Genomic DNA, 23,571 nt, shown 5'->3' on the forward strand with positions numbered 1-23,571 from the left:
ATAATAATAAAATCTAATCTTATACATAATCTATATATCTATATAAAAGCAGAGTTTTTACTAAAAATAGTAGTTTCCCGCTAAAATGTCATTACAAAAAAGGAAATAATGATGATTAATTTTATATATAATAACGATGAAAATGATAATGATTTTTTATTCAAAATTTAAAATTTAATTGGATACTATAACTATTTTTTAACATTAGTTTTTTTTGTGCGTAAAAAAATATCCATAAATGCTATATATGATAACTGTACAAATTTTCGTTTAACAATTTGAGATTTGATCAGATTTTATCATTACTTTTTAATTTCATTTAATTTTTTTATTTTCATATATGTGAAAAATATCCATAATACTATATATATATATATATATATATAATATTATTTCAAATTTCAGTTTAAAATTTGAAATTTGCTCGAATGTTATCATTATTTTTAAATTTCATTTAATTTTTGTGTCCATGTATATGTGTTGCTATATTACAGAAAATTCCATGATTTCAGCATTCCGTCCATGATTTGCTTCACAAAAAATTTAAAAATCATTCTTTATTCAATTAACTTACCATATATGTATGCATATATTTATATACAATATGTATCAAATAGCCGAAATTAGAAAATTTAACACTATCTTTAAAGATATTATATACCAATTTAAATTAAATATAAATGTATATATATATATATATATTTGGTAAATTTGCATACATTTATATCATATATATCATTCCGTAATATGTGCTTTCCAAAAATTGAAAATTCCACCTTTAAAAAGTCAAAAAAATCAATCGTGATTTGCACAATTAAAAATTCTAATTCTAAAACTTAAGTAGCACACAAAACATTTTCAGTATTGATTTGAAGACATTTATAAATCTATAAATGATGTTGTATCAATTTTCAATTCAACATTTGAAATTTGTTAGAATGCATGTTATCATTACTGTTTAATTTCACTGTGTGTTTATATATATATATGATAATGTAATTTTTGCCTAACTTAACCGATATTATGGCTCGACTAACCTAAAAATATAAACTATAATTAAATATCTATATTGATTATATTATTTCATTTAATTTCGATCATAATTTTGAGTTTTTGTATTGCTTTTTTATATTTAATCATTACTACTCTTTATCATATTAAATAAATATATATTTTTATAATGTTACGTTTTTGAACTTTTTATAAAGTGTCATCTTGAATATTTGGTATATAGACTTTCCATAAATCGGACGACGATATAATCTTCCTTCTACTTCTGAGGTTGCTGCATTAATTGTGGGAGATTTCATTGAGTCTTTGGGTGACAGAGATATTTTAGTAGAAAATATCATTACAAAAAAGGAAATAATATATAAAATTAATTATCATTATTTCCTTTTTTGTAATGACATTTTGGCGGGAAAAAATTTGAGATTTGATCAGATTTTATCATTACTTTTTAATTTCATTTAATTTTTGTATTTTCATATATGTGAAAAATATCCATAATACTATATATATATATCCATGATTTGCTTTACAAAAAATTTAAAAATTATTCTTTATTCAATTAACTTACCATATATGTATGCATATATTTATATACAATAAGTATCAAATAGCCGAAATTAGAAAATTTAACACTATCTTTAAAGATATTATATACCAATTTAAATTAAATATAAATGTATATATATATATATATTTGGTAAATTTGCATACATTTATATCATATATATCATTCCGTAATATGTGCTTTCCAAAAATTGAAAATTCCACCTTTAAAAAGTCAAAAAAATCAATCGTGATTTGCACAATTAAAAATTCTAATTCTAAAATTTAACTAGCACACAAAACATTTTCAATATTGATTTGAAGACATTTATAAATCTATAAATGATGTTGTATCAATTTTCAATTCAACATTTGAAATTTGTTAGAATGCATGTTATCATTATTGTTTAATTTCACTAAATTTTTGTGTGTTTATATATATATATATATATATGATAATGTAATTTTTGCCTAACTTAACCGATATTATGGCTCGACTAACCTAAAAATATAAACTATAATTAAATATCTATATTGATTATATTATTTCATTTAATTTCAATCATAATTTTGAGTTTTTGTATTGCTTTTTTATATTTAATCATTACTACTCTTTATCATATTAAATAAATATATATTTTTATAATGTTACGTTTTTGAACTTTTTAAAAAATGTCATCTTGAATATTTGGTGTATAGATTTTCCATAAATCGGACGACGATATAATCTTCCTTCTACTTCTGAGGTTGCTGCATTAATTGTGGGAGATTTCAATGAGTCTTTGGGCGACAGAGATATTTTAGTAGAAACACAAACGGGTCGATTTAAACGTATCAATGAGTTGAATCCTGCATATCTCTCTCTCCAGTATCCTATTTTTTTCCCCTATGATGAGGATGGTTATCGAGAAGATATTCCATTCTCGGAATCCAAGTCAATTATTGGAGGTATAAAAAAAGTGAGTGTAAGAGAATTTTTTCTTATCGACTACATGATAGAGACTTTGAATTTTCAAGTATTTTGTCTTCGAGAAGACTTTTTCAACAATTTATTGTTGATGCATACACAATGGTTGAATCTGGAAGGTTGACATATGTTCGTATGCATCAAAAACAATTGAGATGTGAAATGTATAAAGGTCTTCATGATGCACTTGTGCGTGGTGAAACAAATGCATCTACCCAAGAAAAACGTATTATATTGCCTTCGTCTTTTACTGGGGGTGCAAGATATATGATTCAGAATTACCAAGATGCAATGGCAATATGTAAATGGGCCGGATACCCAAATTTGTTTATTACATTTACATGTAACCCAAAATGGCCAGAAATTATGAGATTTATCGAACCTCGAGGATTGAGGGCCGAAGACCGTCCAGATATTGTCTCCAGAATCTTTAAAATCAAGTTGGATGTCTTGATTAAAGATGTCCGAAAGAAAAAAATATTTGGAACTGTTAAAGCAAGTAAACCGTTTTTTTAATTATAAGGTACTACTATTTTTTATTTTATCATAATAATTAATATCTTTCAGTACATACTAATAAATATATATTTTAAATTGTTTCAGTTATATATACCGTTGAATTCCAAAAGAGAGGATTGCCACACGCCCATATTCTGCTCTTTCTATGCAAAGAAGAACAATGTCCAATAGCAGAGATAATCGATCGTATGATTTTTGCCAAAATTTCGGATGAAAATCATGATCCTGTTTATCATGAATCAGTACGGGATCTGATGATGCACGGTCCATGCGGTGAGGCAAGAAAAAAATTCTCCATTCATGTCTGACGGTCGTTGCACAAAACATTTTCCTAAAAAATTTGTTGAATTGACATCAATTGATGAAGATGGATACCCAATTTATCGACGCAGAGATAATGGGAGAAGAGTTCTCAAAAATGGTGTTGAGCTGGACAATGGATTTGTTGTTCCCCACAATCGTTATTTGTTGATTAGATACAGAGCTCATATGAATGTTGAGTGGTGCAACCAATCTCGTGCTATTAAATATTTGTTCAAATATATTAATAAAGGACACGATCGTGTGACGGCATCATTATATCAGAGCTCGGTTGCTGAAAGTTTGGAAAAAAATGTCGATGAAGTTGAAATGTATTACGACTGCATAGAGAATTTTTGGATTTAATATTCATTATAGAGATCCACCTGTTGAGCGTTTGAGCTTTCATCTTCCGAATGAACAAAATATCATTTTTTCAGATGCAGATGAAATCAGTAATATTCTCGACCGATCCACTATTAACCAGAGCATGTTTCTAGCATGGATGGAAGCTAATAAAAAATATCCAGAGGCAAGGGAATTGACATATGCTGAATTTCCAATGAAATATGTTTGGAAGCAAGATACCCGAGAATTCGTTCCCAGAAAGCAGAGATTTTCGATCGGACGCATTTTTTACGTTCCTCCGGGCTGTGGAGACATGTATTATTTAAGATGTCTGAATTTAAATCATGGTGCCACTTGCTATGATGATATAACTCGTGTTAATGGTGTTCAACATCATTCATTTCGCGATGCTTGCTATGTATTGGGGTTGTTGAATGATGACAAAGAGTATATTGATGGCATTATTGAGGCAAGTCATTGGGCTTCAGCACAATATTTGAGAGTTTTACTTGCTACTCTATTGTCAACGAACTGCATCAGCCGACCTGAAGTACTTTGGGATTCATGTTGGACATATTTGTCAGATGATGTTTTATACAGACAACGTAACTTGCTGCAACATCAAGGTATGCATGCATCAATAAATTTTTTTTTGTTATATTTGTTATTTTTGTAAAATATATATTTGTGTGCGTAACATATTTATATATATTTTTGTAGAATTGATATTAAGTGAAAATGAAATTAGAAATTATGCCTTGGCTGAAATTGAAAAATTATTGCGAAGCTATGGAAAGAGTTTAAGTGAATTCCAGTCAATGCCATTTCCGAGCGATCAATATTTTCATACTTCACGGAACAGATTAATACATGATGAGTTGCGGTTTGATAGAAGATTTTTATCAGAAGAACATGATAATCTCCTTAATAACTTGAACTCTGAGCAACGTCATGTATATGATACGATGATGAATGCAGTTCATTCAAATAAGGGAGGGGTTTTTTTTGTATATGGATATGGAGGTACTGGAAAAACATTTGTCTGGAATAGTCTATCTGCATTCTTGAGATTGAAGGGAGAGATTGTGTTGAATGTGGCATCCAGTGGTATTGTGTCTCTTCTTCTGCCTGGTGGAAGAACAACTCATTCACGCTTTGCGATTCCATTTAATCCCAATGAAAAATCAACATGCAATATCAAACAAGGAAGTCCTCTTGCGGAGCTTATTGAAAAATCTAAGCTTATCATTTGGGATGAATCTTCAATGATGCATAAGTTCTGTTTTGATGCTTTAGATAAAAGCATGAAAGATATAATGCGATTTGTCAATCCTTCAAGCCTTCAGTTGCCATTTGGGGGAAAAACTATTGTTTTGGGTGGCGATTTTCATCAAATATTACCTGTTATTCCAAGAGGTAGTAGGCAATATATTGTTCTCGCGACCATAAATTATTCGTATATCTGGAGGCACTGCACGGTTTTGAGATTGACGAAAAACATGCGACTACAAAATTTAGGTTCTGATGAAGAATGTGCTAAAACAAAGCAATTTTCTGATTGGATTGCTAATATATGAGATGAAAAAATCAGAGAACAAAATGATGGTTATGCGACAATCGATATTCCTGATGACCTTTTGCTGAAATATTGTAATGATCCTATTGCATCGATAGTCGAGAGTACATTTCCATCATCGGACATTTCTATTGGTAATACTGCATATTTTCAGCAGAGAGCTATTTTTCCACCGACTCTTGATGTCGTTCAATCCATAAATGAATACATGATATCTCTTAATCATTCTGAGGGAAGATTGTATTTAAGTTCTGATACAGCATGCCACTCGGATAAAAGCTTTGGTTTATTGCATAATGTACATACCACTGAATACTTGAATGAGATAAAATGTTCTGGAGTACCAAATCACGAGTTGAACTTGAAAGTTGGAACTCCGGTTATGTTGCTGCGGAACATAGATCATTCTCTTGGTTTATGCAATGGCACTAGATTGATAGCGACGAGGCTTGGAAACCATGTTTTGGAAGGACAAATTCTGACTGAAAGTAATGCGGGTCACAAAGTGCTTATTCCAAGAATGTCTTTGACACTTTCTGATCCGAGACTTCCTTTTAAATTTCAAAGAAGACAGTATCCCTTGATTGTATCATATGCAATGAAAATCAACAAAAGTCAGGATCAATCATTGTCTCATGTAGGACTTTTTCTGAGGAATCCCGTGTTTAGTCATGATCAGTTGTATGTTGCTGTGTCTAGGGTTACCAATCCTAAGAGTCTCAAAATCTTGATCTGTGATGGTAAAATCAACCAGAAAAATTCAACAACAAATGTTGTTTTTAAGAAAGTTTTCCAGAATTTATAAGATAATTGTTTGTTTTTCAATTGTATGATATATAATTCATTTAGTCAATTTGAATTTCAAGTATTTGTTAAAATGTTCATTCATACATTTTTTCATAATTAATTATATAAAATAACATCACTTACAATGCGCACATGACATATGATTTATTTAAATATTGTCTTTTATAGTTTTAAAATTTTTTTTCACGTTATTCTTATTATTCATTGTAAAATTAGAGTTGTTTACATTTTAATTTCATAGTCAAAATCTTTCACACTATCCACCAATTTAATCATACTACACTCGAGATATAATCCGTGCATCGCACGGGTGGAATACTAGTTTAAATTGAAAGTTTAGTTGTAAAAAATTTAAAGTATACTTATTACAAAAAATAAAATTATTTTAAAATTAAAAATTGTACAAAATAAACATTAAATGATGAAAATATATTATATCAATATACAATATATTTTTTTTCAAACATACAATGTATAAAAATATAGCAAATTTTTCTTAATTTTATATAAAAATAATAATAATAATTACAATTTTTGGGTCATGTCGAGTCAACCCGGGTTGACCCGTACCCAACCCAAACCCAATTAATTTTTTCGGGTTAGCTTTCGGGTCAACCCATTTCAACTCAAACCCAAAAACCCCCAATCCTAACCCGATATTTTTCGAGTCGATTCGTGTCAGATTGACGGATTAGGTTAAGTTCTGATACCTCTACACTCGATGTCGCATAGAATGACTTCCTTTTCAGTTTTCACAACCTCCTCCTCCGCCCACGAGGTTAAATGTGTCATTGTGATGTTGCCTTCAGCTGCAACAATAACTTCCTTTTCCTCTTCCTTTTCCTTTTCCTTTTCCTATTACCTCAAGTTTCTCAAAATAAAAAATAAAAGTTATAAAATTGTCTTCTTGGAATTTGTTTCAAAATTTTGAAAATTTTGATAAATAAAAGCAGAAATATTTCCTAAAAGTTCTTTCAAATACTATCAAAATAGAATATCGCAATATTGCATCTAAACTTACAAATTTACAAAGTTAAATGTGCCAAGCAAATAACCGATACGAAGATTTGTTAAATGACCAAGCTCCATACATTCTTCTTCAAGTTGGATAGATCGATAAAAAAACGTTATGGCGTGTTGAAGATCGTAGCAGAAGCTATTGATAAACTTGGCGATTGTCCAACAAGAAATGTCAATATCAAAAACGAAGATCTCGAAATATTATTAAGACAACTTAACAAGGCAAAAATCCACCAAAGGTAGAAAAATCACCTGAATAAAAAAATGGATGAAAATATGAATAATCCATGAAGACAAGATATACAATAGAGATTCAAGACTGCGAGACATTTGCTGATTAAAACAAAAGAGCTAAAAAGATCAAAAACGGAAAGTGCAAAAAGATTGATGGTGCTCTTATATCAAAGAGAAAATGTGATCATTTCATTCCAAACCAAATAATTACTTAGTTGTATGTTAAATGTTCTACACCGTGCATTTATCTAGTGATAATAAAAACAACAATAATAGTGTTAACAAATATTTTAATAATTATAAATTTATTTATTATTCTTATTATTACTACTCCAATTAATAATTATTATTACAATTAATTTAATTATTATTATTTTTTAATACTAATTTTATAACATTAATTTTATTAATATATAATTATAATATATTGTTTTTTGAATACTATTTTTATAACATTAATTTTATTAATATATAATTATAATAATTATTACAATATATACTATTATATATATATAATAATAGTTATTATAATTATATAACGATCGTTATTGTTATCATGATAACAAATAATAATTATGATTAAGTGTAATATATATTATACATAGAGTTATAATTAGATTAACCTTAATTAATTTAATTATTGCCAATATTATTCTCAATAATAATATTATTGATGATGATGATTAATATAATAGTAGTATTACATTAATTCTGATGATTATAGTAGTAGTAGTAGTAATAATAATAAATATTATTATGTCATTATCATTATATATAGGAATAAGTATTATAATTAACTATTATAAATAAAAATATAACTATAATAAATTACATATCAATATTATTATAACAAATAACAAATAATAGTAAAAATATGATGATGATTATAAATATAATGATCGTGATAATAGCATTACTATTATATAATTTTTAAAAATAATGGATTAAAAAAGGTACTAGTCAAAATAATGTTTTTTAATTTTTATTAATATATTTATAATCGATTTATTATACTTCACAGTAATATTTTGTTATTATAAATATGAACATAATATAATTACTGTTCATTACTACTAAATTAATTATACTATTCCAATTATAATATTTTGTTATTATAAATATGAACATAATATAATTACAGTAATAATTACTGTTCATTACTACTAAATTAATTATACTATTCCAATTATAATTAATATTGTTATTCGTAATAATAACTTTAAAAGATGTAGGAGATTGTATTTTGTTTTTAATTAGTCAAACATCCTCTGAATCATTGAATGACACAACAATTTCTGAATGAGACAACAATTATGGTTCAATCTTAATCAAGAAAATTGACAAGGTTCCTCTCAGTCATCAAACACATGAATTAAGTTCATTTATTTGGAGGAATTAAGCTTTCCCTTCAAGAAGGATGAAAATAATTCGAGAGCACGTTCGGGCTGATAACTTGGAACAAAATGTCCGGCTCCTCTTATGCTCACAAATGTCACATTTTTATATTCAACCGCATATCCTCCAACCTAATTAGAATCAATGGTAACATCAAAAATAGTAAACATCAGAATTTAACATACTGTGCATCATAAGAAATGAATCACTCAATCCCTTTTCTCACCTCCCCATTAGAATACCAAGGATACCATGGAGTTAAAATTTCTGCACCAATCTTAGCCATTGAATATCTAGTCGATGTCACCGGTACTCTCCCATCTATGTCGCCGCTGCACGTTCAGTACAATCAGATGAGCTCGAATTTTCGGGAAAAAGCAATTTTCAACATATATGGAGGTTTGCCCTGCTCATGAAGTACTTACCTATAGATCCAAACTCGAATTCCATTGGCCATCAGCTCTTTAATGGTAGGTAATATAGAAACCGGCATGTCTTTCCAGTTCGTAAAAATGGTGTTGCTGAGAGGGGAAATCAGTATATCTTAGTGATAATAATCATACTAGGAAACATTGTAAAATGAACCTGGAATTATAAAAAAGAAGAGAATGAAAATGTTATAGTACTTGCAAGTGTTCCAAGGCCCTGGAATCCCAGTGATGTTTGCATGAAGCTCCTTTTGTACTTCAGGTGTGTTTAAGTAGTTGAAAACATAGTTGCTTGAGCATGGATCAAATCCAGATACCTGTTTTAGCCAAGAAATGGAGTTTTTACGGAATCGACTCAGCAACTTGAGGTATGACAGAGTATGCTATTTTGAAGGCCTATAGAATCAAGTCGAGCATACAAAAATGAGTACCGAGGAAGCATTGGAAGTTGGCAAACATAAGGGAGCATAAACATTGTAAATGAAGATATTCGCAATAGCTGAATCTGCTTCATCAAGAACTGCATTACATGCTGAAGATAGAGAAGGCAGAGTAGAAAAATTGCAGTTTGATTTGATGGCCTTGTGAACTTCATCAGAGATAAAAGAATGTGTCCAAAAATATTCATAAAATCCGCCCCACTCATCTTCGGCATGTATTTCTGCGTTGCCGATCTGAAAAATACTGAATCATGAGAGAAATTTTGACATACATACTACTAATAAATTATGATGAACCATGTTCACTCTAATATTGAATCTGTCCTAATACAATAACGAAAACTCACAGCTATGCCTTTCAAGTTTATGACTGTATTTCTTGTGATTTTGTTGTTTTTAAGGATAAATGCAGCGAGTTGAGGTACGTAGTGACCGGCGTAACTCTCCCCAATTACGTAGAAATCGCGGGTTTTGTACTCTGGAAACCTTTCAAACCAGTTCATTAAAAAGGTGTAAGAATCTGCTGCTGTGAACTTATCTCCATATTCAACTGTTGAGTTTGAGTATGAAAATCCAACACCAGCTGGAGATTCCAAGAAAAGGATATTTGCCACTTCAACATTTGCACAATGAAGAAATCACAAGTCTTGCACTTTGTAATCAATCCATATATAATCCCAAACTTTTTTCAATGGGTTTTCAGTGGAAATCTTTTGCAATACATTGGTGCAGAACATAAACCATTGCACTAACTGGATATTTGCATATTGGTATTCGGTACGTACAGAAACACTTACACTTATTCCAAGCATACTTATTACGCCACAATGTTTTCCCATCAGGATTCACTCGAAACGGCCCTAGTTCGATCATCGCCCCACCGGCTAATGAAGAGCAGCCTGGCCCTGCAAGCAGCGATAGAGCCAAAAATCAAATAAAGACACAAAAAATGTCATATGGTAAAAACTTAATATATACTATAACTGTACTCAACTTACCTCCATTCAGCCATAGCACCAAAGGCTTGGTAGAAGAATCAACAGCCTCGGCGAAATAGTAAAAAAGTGCTCTTCCTGGATTAGGATCAACTGTAACATAACCTGAATAATGATCGAATTCGACTTTTGGTTGTCCCGGCAACCTTAAAATCTTGTTGGCTTCTTTCAACCCCACTTGAGGTGACATGTAGACCGATGGATATTCAGTCGATATATCATCCTCCGTAGATGAAGAACTAACCCATGATCTCAAACGTCGCGACTTGATAAATTTTTCAATGGGATCGATTCCAATCCCACCATAGTAGCCACGAGTCGAGGCCAAAAGGGATGAAAGTGAAAGGAAGAAGAAGCTGAGTGCACACTTCATTCTTGAAGTGAAGCTAAGCCAACTTATGTCTTAGTTCCAATATCAGTGGAACATTATATACATGTATGTGAAACTTAATAAAATGATTGATTCATTTTCTTTTGTTTGTTTTGTGGGAATCGATTCAAATGATAGGATCCATAATCTTTTGGTCCCACCAATCGAGCTTTGTTTTTACAGAGTCAACACTAATTTCTTTGGATCAAGCAGATTGTCTCCGGCCACCTAACAATTTAACAATTTCATGTTGCATTCATGATCTTTTGTGCCTTGAAATATGGAAAGTTCTCATGAAAAATTTTTGGATTCGGGCTTATGGCACTACAAGAGGATCGATATATTATCTTCTGTCTTTAAATGTTTCCTTTCTCAAAAATAAAATAAGAAAAATGGTATGTATGTTATAAAATGTTACACATTTATTTTGAAATTACAAAATTTTCTATACATTTTATTTGGAAAACACTTTAAAATTGTATTTGAGATAGTTATATAATTTCAAATATAATTCTCAATTATATACATAGCGTAACTTATAAAATAATATATTTATTCTGACGAATTACTTATATTCGGCCTCCAATTTGCGACTGAATATTTTCATGTGGATGGCTAATTATGGAAAGTCTTAAGAGTGTGGTACTAAGTTTTTCTTTCAGAAATCATGAGACCAAGGTTATTGATTCTCCGTTTATACAAGTATTTTTCTCCGTTTATACAAGTATTTTAAAAATATTTTTAATGTTTTGTAAGTGGAAAAAAAACTCAAAGCATGCGATCAATTAAGATTTTTGTAAAAACAAAAAAATTGAAAAATATTTTTAAGGAAGTGTTATCTACTTATAATTTTTAAAAAACAATGTAAAGGTGTTTTTTATGTTTTTAGAATAACCAAACATCTCTCATCAACTCTAAAAATATTTTGATATAACAGCTGTTCAAACGCACATTTATAATAAAAAATAACTTTTAAAATATTTTATAAAAAAAAAACTTTTAAAAAAAACATCTTACAAATACTTATCCAAATGAACTAATATTTTCTCCGTTCTTTAAAAAAGAAGATGAGAAGCCGGCTTTGTTTTATTTTTGCTGTCGGCTCGAAATGGATCATCATCAAAGCCATTGCCCTACATTTCCAATCATATCTATATTTAATACTACAAGTTTGTCCTTGGAACTAATTTCATCTGGATTTAAGATGGGTCGACATGATCTATATTTACAATAAAAAATTATAATTTAATATAAAAATAATATGTTTTCATGGATCAGATCGAGTAGAAGTTTTGTGTCACGAAATTGACTCGTGAGATCATTTCATGAAAATATATGTGCCAAAGTAAATGAGAGGAGTGGACTAAGAGTCTAAGATGCGCTTATATATATTTTTTCTTAAAATAAAAGTTTGATTCAATGAATTATTTTACTTAACGACCTAAACCTTATCTAGATTGCACCAGGGATGAAAACAATAAAGTGAAGACAATGTTGTCTCTTGAGAATAAATATACATATATATTTTTTTGTTCATTTAAGGCTTCAGTAACTAATGATCGTAATATTCGAGAATTAAAATTGTAACATCGTGGGTGTGTAATTTAGCTATGATTCTATACTGTTTAATGAAATTTCAGTCCCCTTTAATAAGTGAATTTGGTTCGACTTGTTTACATCAAACTAAATTAACTCATATCACGTTAATTGGCCTGAGACCAAAAACCCATAAGTATAAAATAAAACTTATTTCTTCGTGTATGATAATTAATTTTATACATACAACGTGTGTCCATGTACTACTGTGTAGAGAGAGAGAGAGAGAGAGAGAGAGAGAGAGAGAGAGAGAGAGAGAGAGAGAGAGAGAGAGAGGGAGCATTGACTAATTCACATATGGACCACTGATTAATTTGGTTGTGTAATTTGTGTCTAATTTGAAAATCTTTACTCTTACATTTCAAATCAAATGTCTACATTGTTTCCACATAATATGGACCTATTTGATCAAATATAAAATCAAAATTATTTGATTTTAAATGTTTTAGTGCATGAAATTCTGTTATTAATTATCTTAATTTTCACAAATTTTTTAAATTTTTCATGTTGAATCACATATAAACTTTAATATTTTTCACTATAATATTAGTTTAGGACGTGGAAAATTAAACATTAAACAATGTTAATGTTAATAAGAACATGATCACACTAAAGTAACATTTTAATAGTAAAATACAGTGATTCATTCATGGATAAATATAAAACATTGTAATTATAAATTACATAAAATTTTATGGAAACATCCATCCCATTAAAAATAATGGAAAGGGCTCATGTATTGATTTTAAAAAGATAATAATAATAATAATAAAAATAATAATAATAATAATAATAATAATAATAATAATAATAATAAATAATAAATTAAAAGTTATTTGACTAATAACTTGGGAAATTTAAACGTTCATGACTAATAATTTTTCATACATAGAACCCCTGTTTATCGGAATGTAGATATAGGAAACATAATTCAAAGCCTAATCTAGCGGATATAGTATATACGACCAAATTTAATAGCCAAGGTATAAAAAAAGAGCAACTTTGAAGCTTAAAAAGTTACATCATCAAAAGGTAACAAAGTTGCGACTATTCTAATTCCAAATGTACCAAAATAATTTTCCAAACCCCTGATAGATAGAAAGACACAGAGAGAGAAATCGCAAAAGAATAAATAAATGACAAGTAAAAGAATAGGAACATATCAAGGAGAGTGAAAAAAAAAATAAAATTAAATCCATCGTCAAAATTTCGAACACAAGTTTCCAAGAAAAAAATTTATGGTCTTCCGTAACGCTCAATCGAGCTCATCATGCCACAGACATCGGTGTCTCAAGTTCATACAATACCTCCCACTAATCTCTCAGAGCACAAACACACCCCAGGTTGAGTGCATTAACTTACTGGTTGCTGGTGGTTCACGTGACCGTTGGAAGGAGCCCCGTACCCTGAATTTGCAGAGTATCCATATCCATTGTAGCCTTGTCTTCCATAGTAAGATCCATTCCACTGGTTGTTATGATCGGATCTCATCTGCTAAACAAATAGGATGGGCGAAAAAGTTAAATGATAAGGATAATATCATTCTTGGAGAAAAAAAGGATAGCAGCATTCCATCTAGCAGTGGTTTTGAGGTGCTGAACTCTTCATCTTAGTCCTGACACAATATTGTGTCAATTATTCATTGTTTCGCATACAATAATTGAAGTTCCATCTCTGAATGCACAGGTGGACCAAATAAGGGCAAGCATGATTAGGCAACCTTTAAACAAAAAATCTTTAAATTTCTTATATCATTTTCTAAAATATGTAGATTTTTCCATTTTATATACACTAGGTTGCATCTTTTACAACGTATTAAGTTTATTGCACTCCATTGTCTTACATTTGCCTAAACCGGCAGTGAACTGTAAGATAACTTGATGAACGTAAGTTCAGCAACATATAGCACCAGAACAGATGAGCAAACTATTTCACAGAGTATAGAAGATAGGGTAAAAAATAGCTACTTCCTTCAAAATGACTACGAAATTACAACCTGGTGGATATATTTAAATTGCGCAGAACCAACACAAAATTTGAATATTACCTGCTTGTTTCCCAGATTCCGGCCCCAGGAAAGACGAACTGTCTGCTTTCCAATAACTGTGCCACTTAATCTCTGAATTGCATCCTCTGCATTGCTTCTGTTTAAATGGAAAATTCAAATATTCGTGCATAATGTGACCAAATGTCTAAACATCATCAGTTTTCTTAACATGCATCCACGATATTTCAGTTGGATACTACTCATCCCCAAATGTATGACATAAGGCATAGATAAGGAAAGTCACCGTAAATTCCCATAATTAAATATAACATGTATGCATGGTGAGATTCTGCGATCAGACCTGTCTAGGAAAATCAGGAACAAATTTTCTACCTAACAAGTAAAAATGACAAAAGTTCGAAATTGAACTTCGATAAAGAATGAAAGAAGTTTGATTCAAGGTCTAATCATATAGATATAATATATTTATATATTAAATACTAATAATCATCATATTATTTTAGTTTATTTTCCAAAAATCTGTTTCTATTCATTTCTGCAACTCCAAACACAATCATCATATTTAATTCAATTTTTATCGTTCTCGAAACAATTATTATTTCATAATCTTTAAACCCAATATTATATTTCAAATTTTAAAATAACCCACTCTAATCATCACCCACACAAATATCAACTCAAATGGTAATGATATCTATCAATCAAAATCTTATATTGTTAGGCACAAACAACAAAAGCCATCTCCTCCAAAACGAGGACAGAAACGTTTCTATATTTCCGCATGAATACATTCAGAATTACCTGTTTGTAAACTGGACGAAACCGCATCCCTTGCCCGCTGGAATTTTAACGGAGAGAACATCGCCAAATGGAGCGAAATGCTGCCTGAGCTCTTCATCGGTGACATCAGAATCAAGCCCTCCCACAAATATCTATTACAAAAAAGGGTGACATGGATTTCAGCTAATAAAATTCCTGATAATGAACTTTGTAAAGGATGAGGGCTCACTGTTGTGTTAGATGAATCACTATCTGATTGAACTTGGGGCACAGCACCATTTGGCGGATATCCACCAGCCAATACCACAGCTAAACCAAAGAAAACAAGTAATAATGGAGAATACATGATAAACTGGATACTATCAAACCATAGTTGCCAGCACAGAAAACCAAAAGAACTATGAAGGAAGGATGCAAAGAGGAAGGCTAAATCAGGAAAACTTTAATAATCTGTAGGAATTTTCTTGGCAGATAACAGGAACCACAAGAAGAGAACCAAAGACATGGGCTTCAGATAAAATGGATGCTCCAGTTAACTTTTGCATAAAGTTTAAAGCCTCAAAAACACGATGAAAAATGTAACCTAAGATCGGTCATGTAGCATACAGATAAATGATATACTTGTATATTAACATGTGCACGTATGCACTTGCGTGATAGACCATAACTTATTTACCCCACTGCAGAATGGTAGGAATAATTTGCACTTACCTTGAGAAGAATATTGTTGCTGTAGAGAAGGTTTCTTAGGAGTTGCAACACCAACTCGCATAGGTCTACTAGAACAATACACACCATTCATTTCAGTCATAGCTTGAGACCTCTCACTTTCATCACCAAATCTGACGAAGCCATAGCCTTTTGAACGGCCACTATTTGGATCGACTACAACTTTAGCACCTCTGACAGAAGAATATCTAGTGGCAAAGGCATCTTGCAACATTGCATCAGTAACATCAGCTGCCAAATCTCCGACAAAAATTGACAAATCAGAACCAGATTCAGGGCGTCTATCACCAGTGCTGAATCCTGCCCAGTTCAAGCGGAACGGTTGCTCCGTATTTGGCATCGTGGTTCCATTGTAAGTCTGGAGAACTTTCTCAGCCGCTGCATGAGAACCGAACTCAACGAATCCATATCTCTCCGACTGACCAGTCTGCTTATTGCGAATAATCTTAACAGAAACAACCTGCATGTCATATCCAGATAATATTCACAGCTGATGTAGACAAAACAACAGCTGCACAGCACAAAAGTCCTTGACACAACAAAGAAATATCACCGACAAAATTGCAATTTCACCTGACCTCTGGGCAATAAATAAAAAATCCCATCTTAAACAGTCGATATAGGTATATTAGCCAGTATCTAAAGATTGTTGTATGAATGTTGAGATCATAATTAACGGTGAGGCTACCAACATTATTGTTCGTGCTTAATCTTTGACAAACTATTACATGGCGAACTAACTGAAAGGTGCCCAGTAAAAGTTAGCATCATTATGCTGTAAAAAAACTTAGGAACCACAGGCCATCATTCACTGCTCTGGATTACCCATTATTCAACGCAAATGCGATGTCAAACAAAATAAGAATTTGTTATTTTTAAACGAAAGTTATTGTTGGTAATAAAACTAGGCTCAAGCACCACTCTTTTAGCTTAAATTATCTTGTTGGACTCAACAGTCTTTTTTATTACTGCTTTCAATATTGGATTCCCATTTTCTTTTTTAATAATGTTGATGATGGCACATCTTGTTTGTTTGAAGCAACTTGTCCTGACGCCTGTACAGATATGTGGGAATCACGAATAATGATGCCTGAGTATTAACCTATACTTGAGTTATTTCCATTATTTCTATTCTGAAGATAGTGCTAATTATTTTTCCTCGTGTATTCAACTTTACATAAGATCCAATTCTCCTAAATTACTTTTCCAAAGAAATAGAAACAAAGAATTCACAGGAAGGGAAAAAACATGACGGATCGCCACAATTGCTCAAAAAAATCAAATATTTACTTCAACAAAGTTAGAATTCGAAACTCCAAGGCTAAATCATGGTAGAAATAGGAAAGAAAACAATAATTAAAAAAAAAACAAGACGGAACAAGAGGTCAATAGATAAGTAAACTCGTCTACCTCTCCGGCCTGCGAAAAGCAAGATTGAAGATAACTGTCATCCATCCACTGCTGAAGATCCCCAATCCAGATCGTCCTGTTATCTTCTCCAGAACTCTGAATCTGGTGATTCTGCTTCGGCTGCTGCGCTGGCTGTTGCTGCTGATACTGCTGCTGCTGTTGTTGTTGCTGCTGCTGCTGGTAGTACGGCAAGTACTGCTGTTGATACATCATCTGCTGCTGCATCGCCATCGCCGGATAATGCATCGCCATCCACTGCTGCTGCTGGTACTGCTGCATCGCCGCCCACTGCTGCTGTTGCTGCTGCTGTTGTTGCTGCTGCTGCATCTGCTGCTGTTGGTTCAAATCTCCGCCGTTCATTTTTGGCTCTCTCGAAATCACCTTACCCTCGAAACTGGTTGAATCTTCGCGAGAGCAGGGATTCAGAGAGAGTAAAAGGAGAGAGGTTTTCCGAAGCCGGCTGTTTGGGGATTTATATGGATTGTATCAAGGATCTAGGGTGGATTCAACGTGTGCCATCGAATTTGACGGCATTCAATGTGGACCGTAGATGTACGATCGGGATCCACTTACAGCCGTCCATCCAGAGAGAAATACGCGGAATTTTCGCGGGACCCATTTTTGATTTCAGATCTTGGCCGTTGCGTTTGGTTCTCTCGATTGAAATCGACGGCTGGGATTCGTTTTCTCGTATAGAGGTATTTGATATTTAAGAGGGTGTTTGGTGTGTGTAGGAGTCTATTAAAAGTCAGTTTGATTTGAATACTCTCTTGCAATTTGCACATGATTGAGAAATTATAATTTGTAATTAAATCCCTCCCCGAATTAAAAACGAATAATTATAATGATTTTAAATAAAAGTGTATTCTAATAATAACCTCTATAAATTTTCTTTTTCAGTTGAAAAAAAATAGATTAGAATTATAGGTTGAGATTGATATTTTAATAATTTAGCACGAGGAGGAGCTGTAGATACTGTGCCAAAGGAGACTTAGACTTGGTCCAAGTCAAAATTAAGGGGTTTAATTTTGGAATCATGGTGGCCACCATGTCCCAAGTTAGGCTACTTGATGGAAGCTGGTTTCCAAGAATTAGAGAAAAGTCGGTTCGATTTTGGTCAAAAAAACATATTAATTACGTGTGTCAAATTAACTACTAATATGCCCATTATTGATTTAAACTAGTGGTCAACGTCATATGTGTGCCACGTAATGAACCAACGCACATTAAATTGATAAAATATTATTTTAAGGTAAAATCGAAGTGTTCAAAATTGATTTGGAGCCATGAACTCCATTAAAAACATATAGATTTCACATAACCAAAATAAAATTGGACTATTGAATGGTGTACTCTCGCTAGTGTCTCGTTAACTCAAATATTTATAAAAGAGAGAGAATTATAATTGAGCCATGTCATGGAAATAACATCTAATTTGAATGCAGTCTTTGTTTTATGATATGAGCCAATGACCTGTCATATTTTTTAGAGAAGATATAATGCTTTGTGATATCATCATTGCTTATTAATTCGTCCAGATCCTATGTTGTAGTATCTACTCAAAGATTTCTGAGATACTTGACTGATTTTATTTGGGCCCTTGCTTGCTGACTCGATACATAAATTACTGGAAAAAGTATCGATATATAATATAACTTCAACGGTGTCTACTCAGAAAATTTTGTAAAAAAAATTTCATAATTAATCATTGTTTTTTACTCTTTCCAAACACGGCCTCAATCAATAACCTCAAATCACATGTTTGATGTATGTTTCAATGCCACCACAAAACTTCGGGACCTCGGGTACTCTAAATCTCATCAGTCAAAATTGACCCTCTTGGATCAATCCTTGGCCGGATGAGACCAGTACATCATTTTCAAACCATCATACATTCTAACATACTATGTATTATGTATAACCAAATAACGAAACAAAAGACAAGGGAAACACACCACTTGCAGCAATTCCGGACCGTTGTACTACAGATATACTGCAACTGAAAGCATCGGTCGGATCTCCCTGAAACAAGTTATCAGTTTAGGAACTGGAAAAAATTTCCCAAGTTCAAGCTGTAAATTCCATTATGACCATCAGCCTAAAACATGTCGAATGATCTAGCTAGCCTACAACACGGCCCCGGGCTAGTAAGACCAGGAATTTCAATGTACCAAGGCCACCAAAATTTCAATTTGCTATTGTGGTGGAAAAAGAATCAATGAATAGGTAACCTATGCTAGCTATACAAACAAAACCGGGCTCATTTACAACTTGTAATCTTGATCTAAAAACTTCTCATAAGATGTTCCTTGGAGAGTCTTCTTTACATCCTCCCAGTTTTCTACTTGTGAAGACAAAGACCCTTTGTGAATCTTCACTTGCCGACTACGCAACTCCATTTGCGGCACCCTCAAAAAATCTTGAACGTCTGCCAATATCTTGGGGGAAAAAATGAAGGAAAAAAAAAAAGACGAACCAAAAGGTGAAGAACTGAGTGGCAAAGAAAATAGGATGCAAGCTTCTTGGATGCTGAGTGTTGAATATCTTACTTTTCGTTTTTTTAGAATGTCCTCATAGTAGAGGATGATATGCCGAGTGTTCTTGAAATATTCCAAGGATTTGGTAACCAAGTCTTCTAGTTGCTTTAGACTTGGTATAAGTGTAGTTGTGTCGACTGTTGGCTTGTATTTAGCTAGTATTTCAGCCTGCACGGTTAAAAAAATAAATTAAGAGCCTGCATAAGGTCTTCATTCTGTTTTCATAACCACCTACGCAGACCCAGCAGCAGCGAAAGGAGGACGATCCTCCCATCAGTTTATTTTATTTTTTCAAACCATTTTAGCCCCCATAGGAAATCCTGGGTTTGCTTGCTCATGCTAACAACTCTTTCTTTGATATTTACACGAATGAGAAAACAAGAAAAAGAGGAGGGAGCTAGAAGACCTCCTCGTGTGAATGCACATGAGATTTGTGAGTCCCATTCAGTGGTTTGGCATTTTGATCGTAAGAATTTGCGAGAACCGAAATCATTCTGCGCAATAGGTTCCTTCTGAAAAGAAAAATTGCTGAAACTCCTTTGGCATTGAAGTAATTCACTATTTCTTCATGATGTTGCGTTAAGCCCTACAGAGAGAGAAAAAAGAATGCAAGAAACAAGACATAAGAGCACAAGAATAAGGTATTTGCCTTTGAATCAACTACCTTGTGGGCAAATTACAGGATGAATTATTATAGAAATTATACAATTTATCAACATCTCAACATGAGCCTTACTCACAAGTTTGACATGCAAATGAAAATTGAACATGTGTGCCAAATAAAACCCAAGACAAAGTTCCTGCCGAATTTGTGAAAATTTATTTGACGACTTGTACAAATGTGTGAACTAGAAAAAAGGGATGTGTACAGGTCTTCTTTCAAGAAATAATAGACCAGATAAGATATAGAAAGGATATAATTGCCTTATTCTTATATAAAAAAAATCAAATGTTACATAACAAGTGATGAACCTTATTTAATCGATATAGTTGGTCACGACTCACGAATACAAATTTCAAACAATCTATATTCCATTTTCATTCTTCTCCAGTACACATTAACAGATTAGCTTAGATTTGACATTTATTTAAGATGTCCACATGGAAACCATTTTAAAAAAAATTCCAATTCAGTATAGTGGATGACATAAAGGAAAAAATGCTAAGAAAATTACAACATAGAACAATAAAATAAATAAAGCATTGACTAGTTTACCCATTAAACAAAATGTAGAAGTTTAAAATATTTACACTATAATGCGTATATGAAAGATTTGTGGGGAAACAAAAACAATAACAAAGGGATTACCAGCAACAAGGTACAAGTACATCAAGTTGACAACTTGACATAAATAAGTATTGCACACAAACATGAATTAAATATTCGACCATAGTTTGCTCCAAGTTTCTTAAATAATGCATCAATAATAAACTACCTAAATGGATCATCTTTCTTCTAAACACTTATGTTATTGATAATGCCATTAGGTGAGTGCACATCAAGACACCGTTTTTATCCTTCGGGTTGGCAAGTTCTAGTCTCGTTTCTACAGGATTAGAGCAATTACGAAAACCACAACCCCTGATTAAAATAAAACATATTGTTACCAAAGGATTATTCTTTCATAATACGCTAAAAATCTCGAATCTTGATTATGTGAAGGTGGCGTGCCAATTAGGTCAACATAAGATACAATATTATAATCATTTCAAAGTCAATGGAATTTCACAGACATATAGGATGCAAGATCCTGTTTACCTGATTAAGCATCCATTTCAATCCAACAGCAGCTGTGCACTCATTCTTAGAGGCACTTGTGAACCAGTCTAAATTATAGATTTTGTCCAAAGTGTCCACAATAGTCGTTATGTTACTTCTCCGAACCTTAACCGAGAATATTTCCCCATTAGAGCTAATGTTAACATGACTGTTCAATAGTGTTTCGAACCATCCACTCCCAGACCTCTGCGTAGACAAAATTGCAAAATATCGTACCGGATTGCATGCACATTCTCCCCTAGTAATCACCAAAAACATTTCAGCTAATTCAAATCAAACTTCAAAATCAAATTATTCAAGAAACAAAGGTTCATAAAACAATCTTACCGGCTAAAAGACTTTGGCTTTGGAAAATGCAGAAAAAGTTTTTCCAAGGGTTCGACATTAGTCAATTCACATGGTCTCTCTACCACTTCAACGTTCGATAAACGTTCAAGCGACCGTCCCCCAATTTGCCTAAGACAGACCGAACATATATATACACCACACACCATCACAAAAATCAACACCGCCATCCTCAATAACAGTGGATTTTTCTTTGGAGTTTTTATGATTAAGTTATCCTGAAACTCAAATAGACATCAGAATGTCAGGAAAGAAGAATCAAATAGCAGCTGAATTGAGCTTCGGGAGTACTCAGTAGGGGTAACAAGAAATCTCAGGCAAAAAAGATTAGGGAACTTACCTTCGAAAAATTAAATGAAATGTCAAATTTTAATTGAACAACATACATAAATACAAGAACTAGTCTATGCATAATGGACAAGATTCCACCCTTGAATTTTAAAGAAAGTCAATTAGATTTATGCAAGCCACTCGCCAATCAGAGTCTCGTATGTATGCCAAAATTATGATAAAAACCAAAAACAACAAAAACAAAAGTGCTTTAATTTCCAACATACCCCGATCAAGAAAACACCAACCCATAAAAAAAAATTAAATAAATAAAGCTATCCAGAGAGAAACTTTATCTAGATTCCATTAGGGAAGGCATTCCATAATCTTACCTCTAAACAATAAATTAACCTCAAAACAGCTATTTTATAAGAAACACAAATTGCAGAAAGGCCAAAAAAAAAAGGAAGGGGTATACCTTGGCGAAGAAACAGAGATCGTCCGCCATGATTTGTTTCCTGTTTTCTCAGCCGAGAAGAAGCGAGCAGACATTCAAGAATTGCTCACCCTTTTCTATTTTTGGCTTTATTATCATAATTCACTACAATGGGTAAATTTTTCCCTTTTTTGGCGTAGAATTTTACATGCAACAACACGTGTATGTGTATCTGCGGATATTCTCGTGAAGAATAATAACACTACGGGGGTGCTTCAAAAGACCCATTGCCCCGCTCCTTTTTTTCCTTGTAAATCTAATCTCTCAAGATTTTCATCAGAATTTTGGGCTCTTTCTTTAATGATGATGCCGCTTTTTTCTCACTCTCTCTCTCTCTAGATCCTTTTTTCTTCCTCTGATGTGGAAACTTCGTCCCAGGCTCCGAGGAAGCAATTGGAACGGGTCCACACATTAGATAAAGCTACGGCCCAGTGGTATGACTTCTGACGGCCCATGTGGGTAACGGGTCAATCTATTTATTTGGGTCTCATATCTAATTTGTTTTTCAAAGAGAGATCTAGAAGCTCTGATAAACGAATTTATGGTTTGCACAACTTCTTGTGTTATATAATAATAATATTCACATAAAACAAGGAAAGAACAATACTACAAAACTGGTATCCTAGCTTTCACTCCACTCCACCCCCTGCATAGAGTTGTAGTTTCA

The 23,571-nt window shown here is 32.3% G+C and overlaps 3 protein-coding genes and 1 pseudogene across 5 annotated transcripts; 1 reads left to right on the forward strand and 3 right to left on the reverse strand.

Moving 5' to 3' along the window:
• Positions 1-2,273: 2,273 nt before the first annotated feature.
• LOC140860070 (uncharacterized) lies at positions 2,274-6,069 on the forward strand (annotated as a pseudogene).
• A 2,618-nt stretch (positions 6,070-8,687) lies between these two features.
• LOC140863682 (serine carboxypeptidase 1-like) lies at positions 8,688-11,079 on the reverse strand. The gene is made up of 8 exons (XM_073267277.1): positions 10,587-11,079; positions 10,386-10,493; positions 9,936-10,201; positions 9,580-9,822; positions 9,347-9,465; positions 9,146-9,241; positions 8,947-9,052; positions 8,688-8,851 (listed from the first exon to the last, which is right to left on the reverse strand). The coding sequence occupies exons 1-8, from the start codon at positions 10,954-10,956 to the stop codon at positions 8,708-8,710; spliced, it is 1,452 nt and encodes a 483-aa protein (XP_073123378.1). The 5' UTR covers positions 10,957-11,079; the 3' UTR covers positions 8,688-8,707.
• A 2,638-nt stretch (positions 11,080-13,717) lies between these two features.
• Positions 13,718-17,932, reverse strand: LOC140863681 (polyadenylate-binding protein RBP47-like). 2 transcript variants are annotated; one of them, XM_073267275.1, is made up of 6 exons: positions 17,477-17,932; positions 16,049-16,526; positions 15,567-15,646; positions 15,359-15,489; positions 14,597-14,693; positions 13,718-14,043 (listed from the first exon to the last, which is right to left on the reverse strand). In XM_073267275.1, the coding sequence occupies exons 1-6, from the start codon at positions 17,834-17,836 to the stop codon at positions 13,903-13,905; spliced, it is 1,287 nt and encodes a 428-aa protein (XP_073123376.1). In that variant the 5' UTR covers positions 17,837-17,932; the 3' UTR covers positions 13,718-13,902. The 2 variants fall into 2 exon arrangements, with proteins under 2 accessions (XP_073123376.1, XP_073123377.1); XM_073267276.1 differs by having other exon boundaries at positions 13,718-14,040; positions 17,477-17,931.
• Positions 17,933-19,248: 1,316 nt separating this feature from the next.
• On the reverse strand, positions 19,249-23,253 carry LOC140864010 (uncharacterized). Of its 2 annotated transcripts, none has more exons than XM_073267871.1 (6): positions 22,887-23,252; positions 22,121-22,356; positions 21,773-22,031; positions 20,420-20,599; positions 20,026-20,181; positions 19,249-19,914 (listed from the first exon to the last, which is right to left on the reverse strand). In XM_073267871.1, the coding sequence occupies exons 1-6, from the start codon at positions 22,914-22,916 to the stop codon at positions 19,741-19,743; spliced, it is 1,035 nt and encodes a 344-aa protein (XP_073123972.1). In that variant the 5' UTR covers positions 22,917-23,252; the 3' UTR covers positions 19,249-19,740. The 2 variants fall into 2 exon arrangements, with proteins under 2 accessions (XP_073123972.1, XP_073123973.1); XM_073267872.1 differs by having other exon boundaries at positions 19,742-19,904; positions 22,887-23,253.
• Positions 23,254-23,571: the final 318 nt, after the last annotated feature.

This window comes from Henckelia pumila, chromosome 4 (genome assembly GCF_033568475.1).
Source record: "Henckelia pumila isolate YLH828 chromosome 4, ASM3356847v2, whole genome shotgun sequence".
NCBI lineage: Eukaryota > Viridiplantae > Streptophyta > Magnoliopsida > Lamiales > Gesneriaceae > Henckelia > Henckelia pumila.

Coding starts and splice junctions, on each gene's coding strand:
- LOC140863682 (XM_073267277.1), bottom strand. CDS start 10,956: ATGAAGTGTGCACTCAGCTTCTTCTTCCTTTCACTTTCATCCCTTTTG. Junction 10,494..10,586: donor GGTGCTATGGCTGAATGGAG/GTAAGTTGAGTA, acceptor CGCTGCTTGCAG/GGCCAGGCTGCTCTTCATTA. Junction 9,823..9,935: donor TAAACTTGAAAGGCATAGCT/GTGAGTTTTCGT, acceptor AGTATTTTTCAG/ATCGGCAACGCAGAAATACA.
- LOC140863681 (XM_073267275.1), bottom strand. CDS start 17,836: ATGAACGGCGGAGATTTGAACCAACAGCAGCAGATGCAGCAGCAGCAA. Junction 15,490..15,566: donor GTGATTCATCTAACACAACA/GTGAGCCCTCAT, acceptor TTTTTGTAATAG/ATATTTGTGGGAGGGCTTGA. Junction 14,694..15,358: donor TTCGTCCAGTTTACAAACAG/GTAATTCTGAAT, acceptor CCATTTAAACAG/AAGCAATGCAGAGGATGCAA.
- LOC140864010 (XM_073267871.1), bottom strand. CDS start 22,916: ATGGCGGACGATCTCTGTTTCTTCGCCAAG. Junction 22,357..22,886: donor ATCTCTGTTTCTTCGCCAAG/GTATACCCCTTC, acceptor TTTGAGTTTCAG/GATAACTTAATCATAAAAAC. Junction 20,600..21,772: donor TGAAATGGATGCTTAATCAG/GTAAACAGGATC, acceptor CTCTCTCTGTAG/GGCTTAACGCAACATCATGA.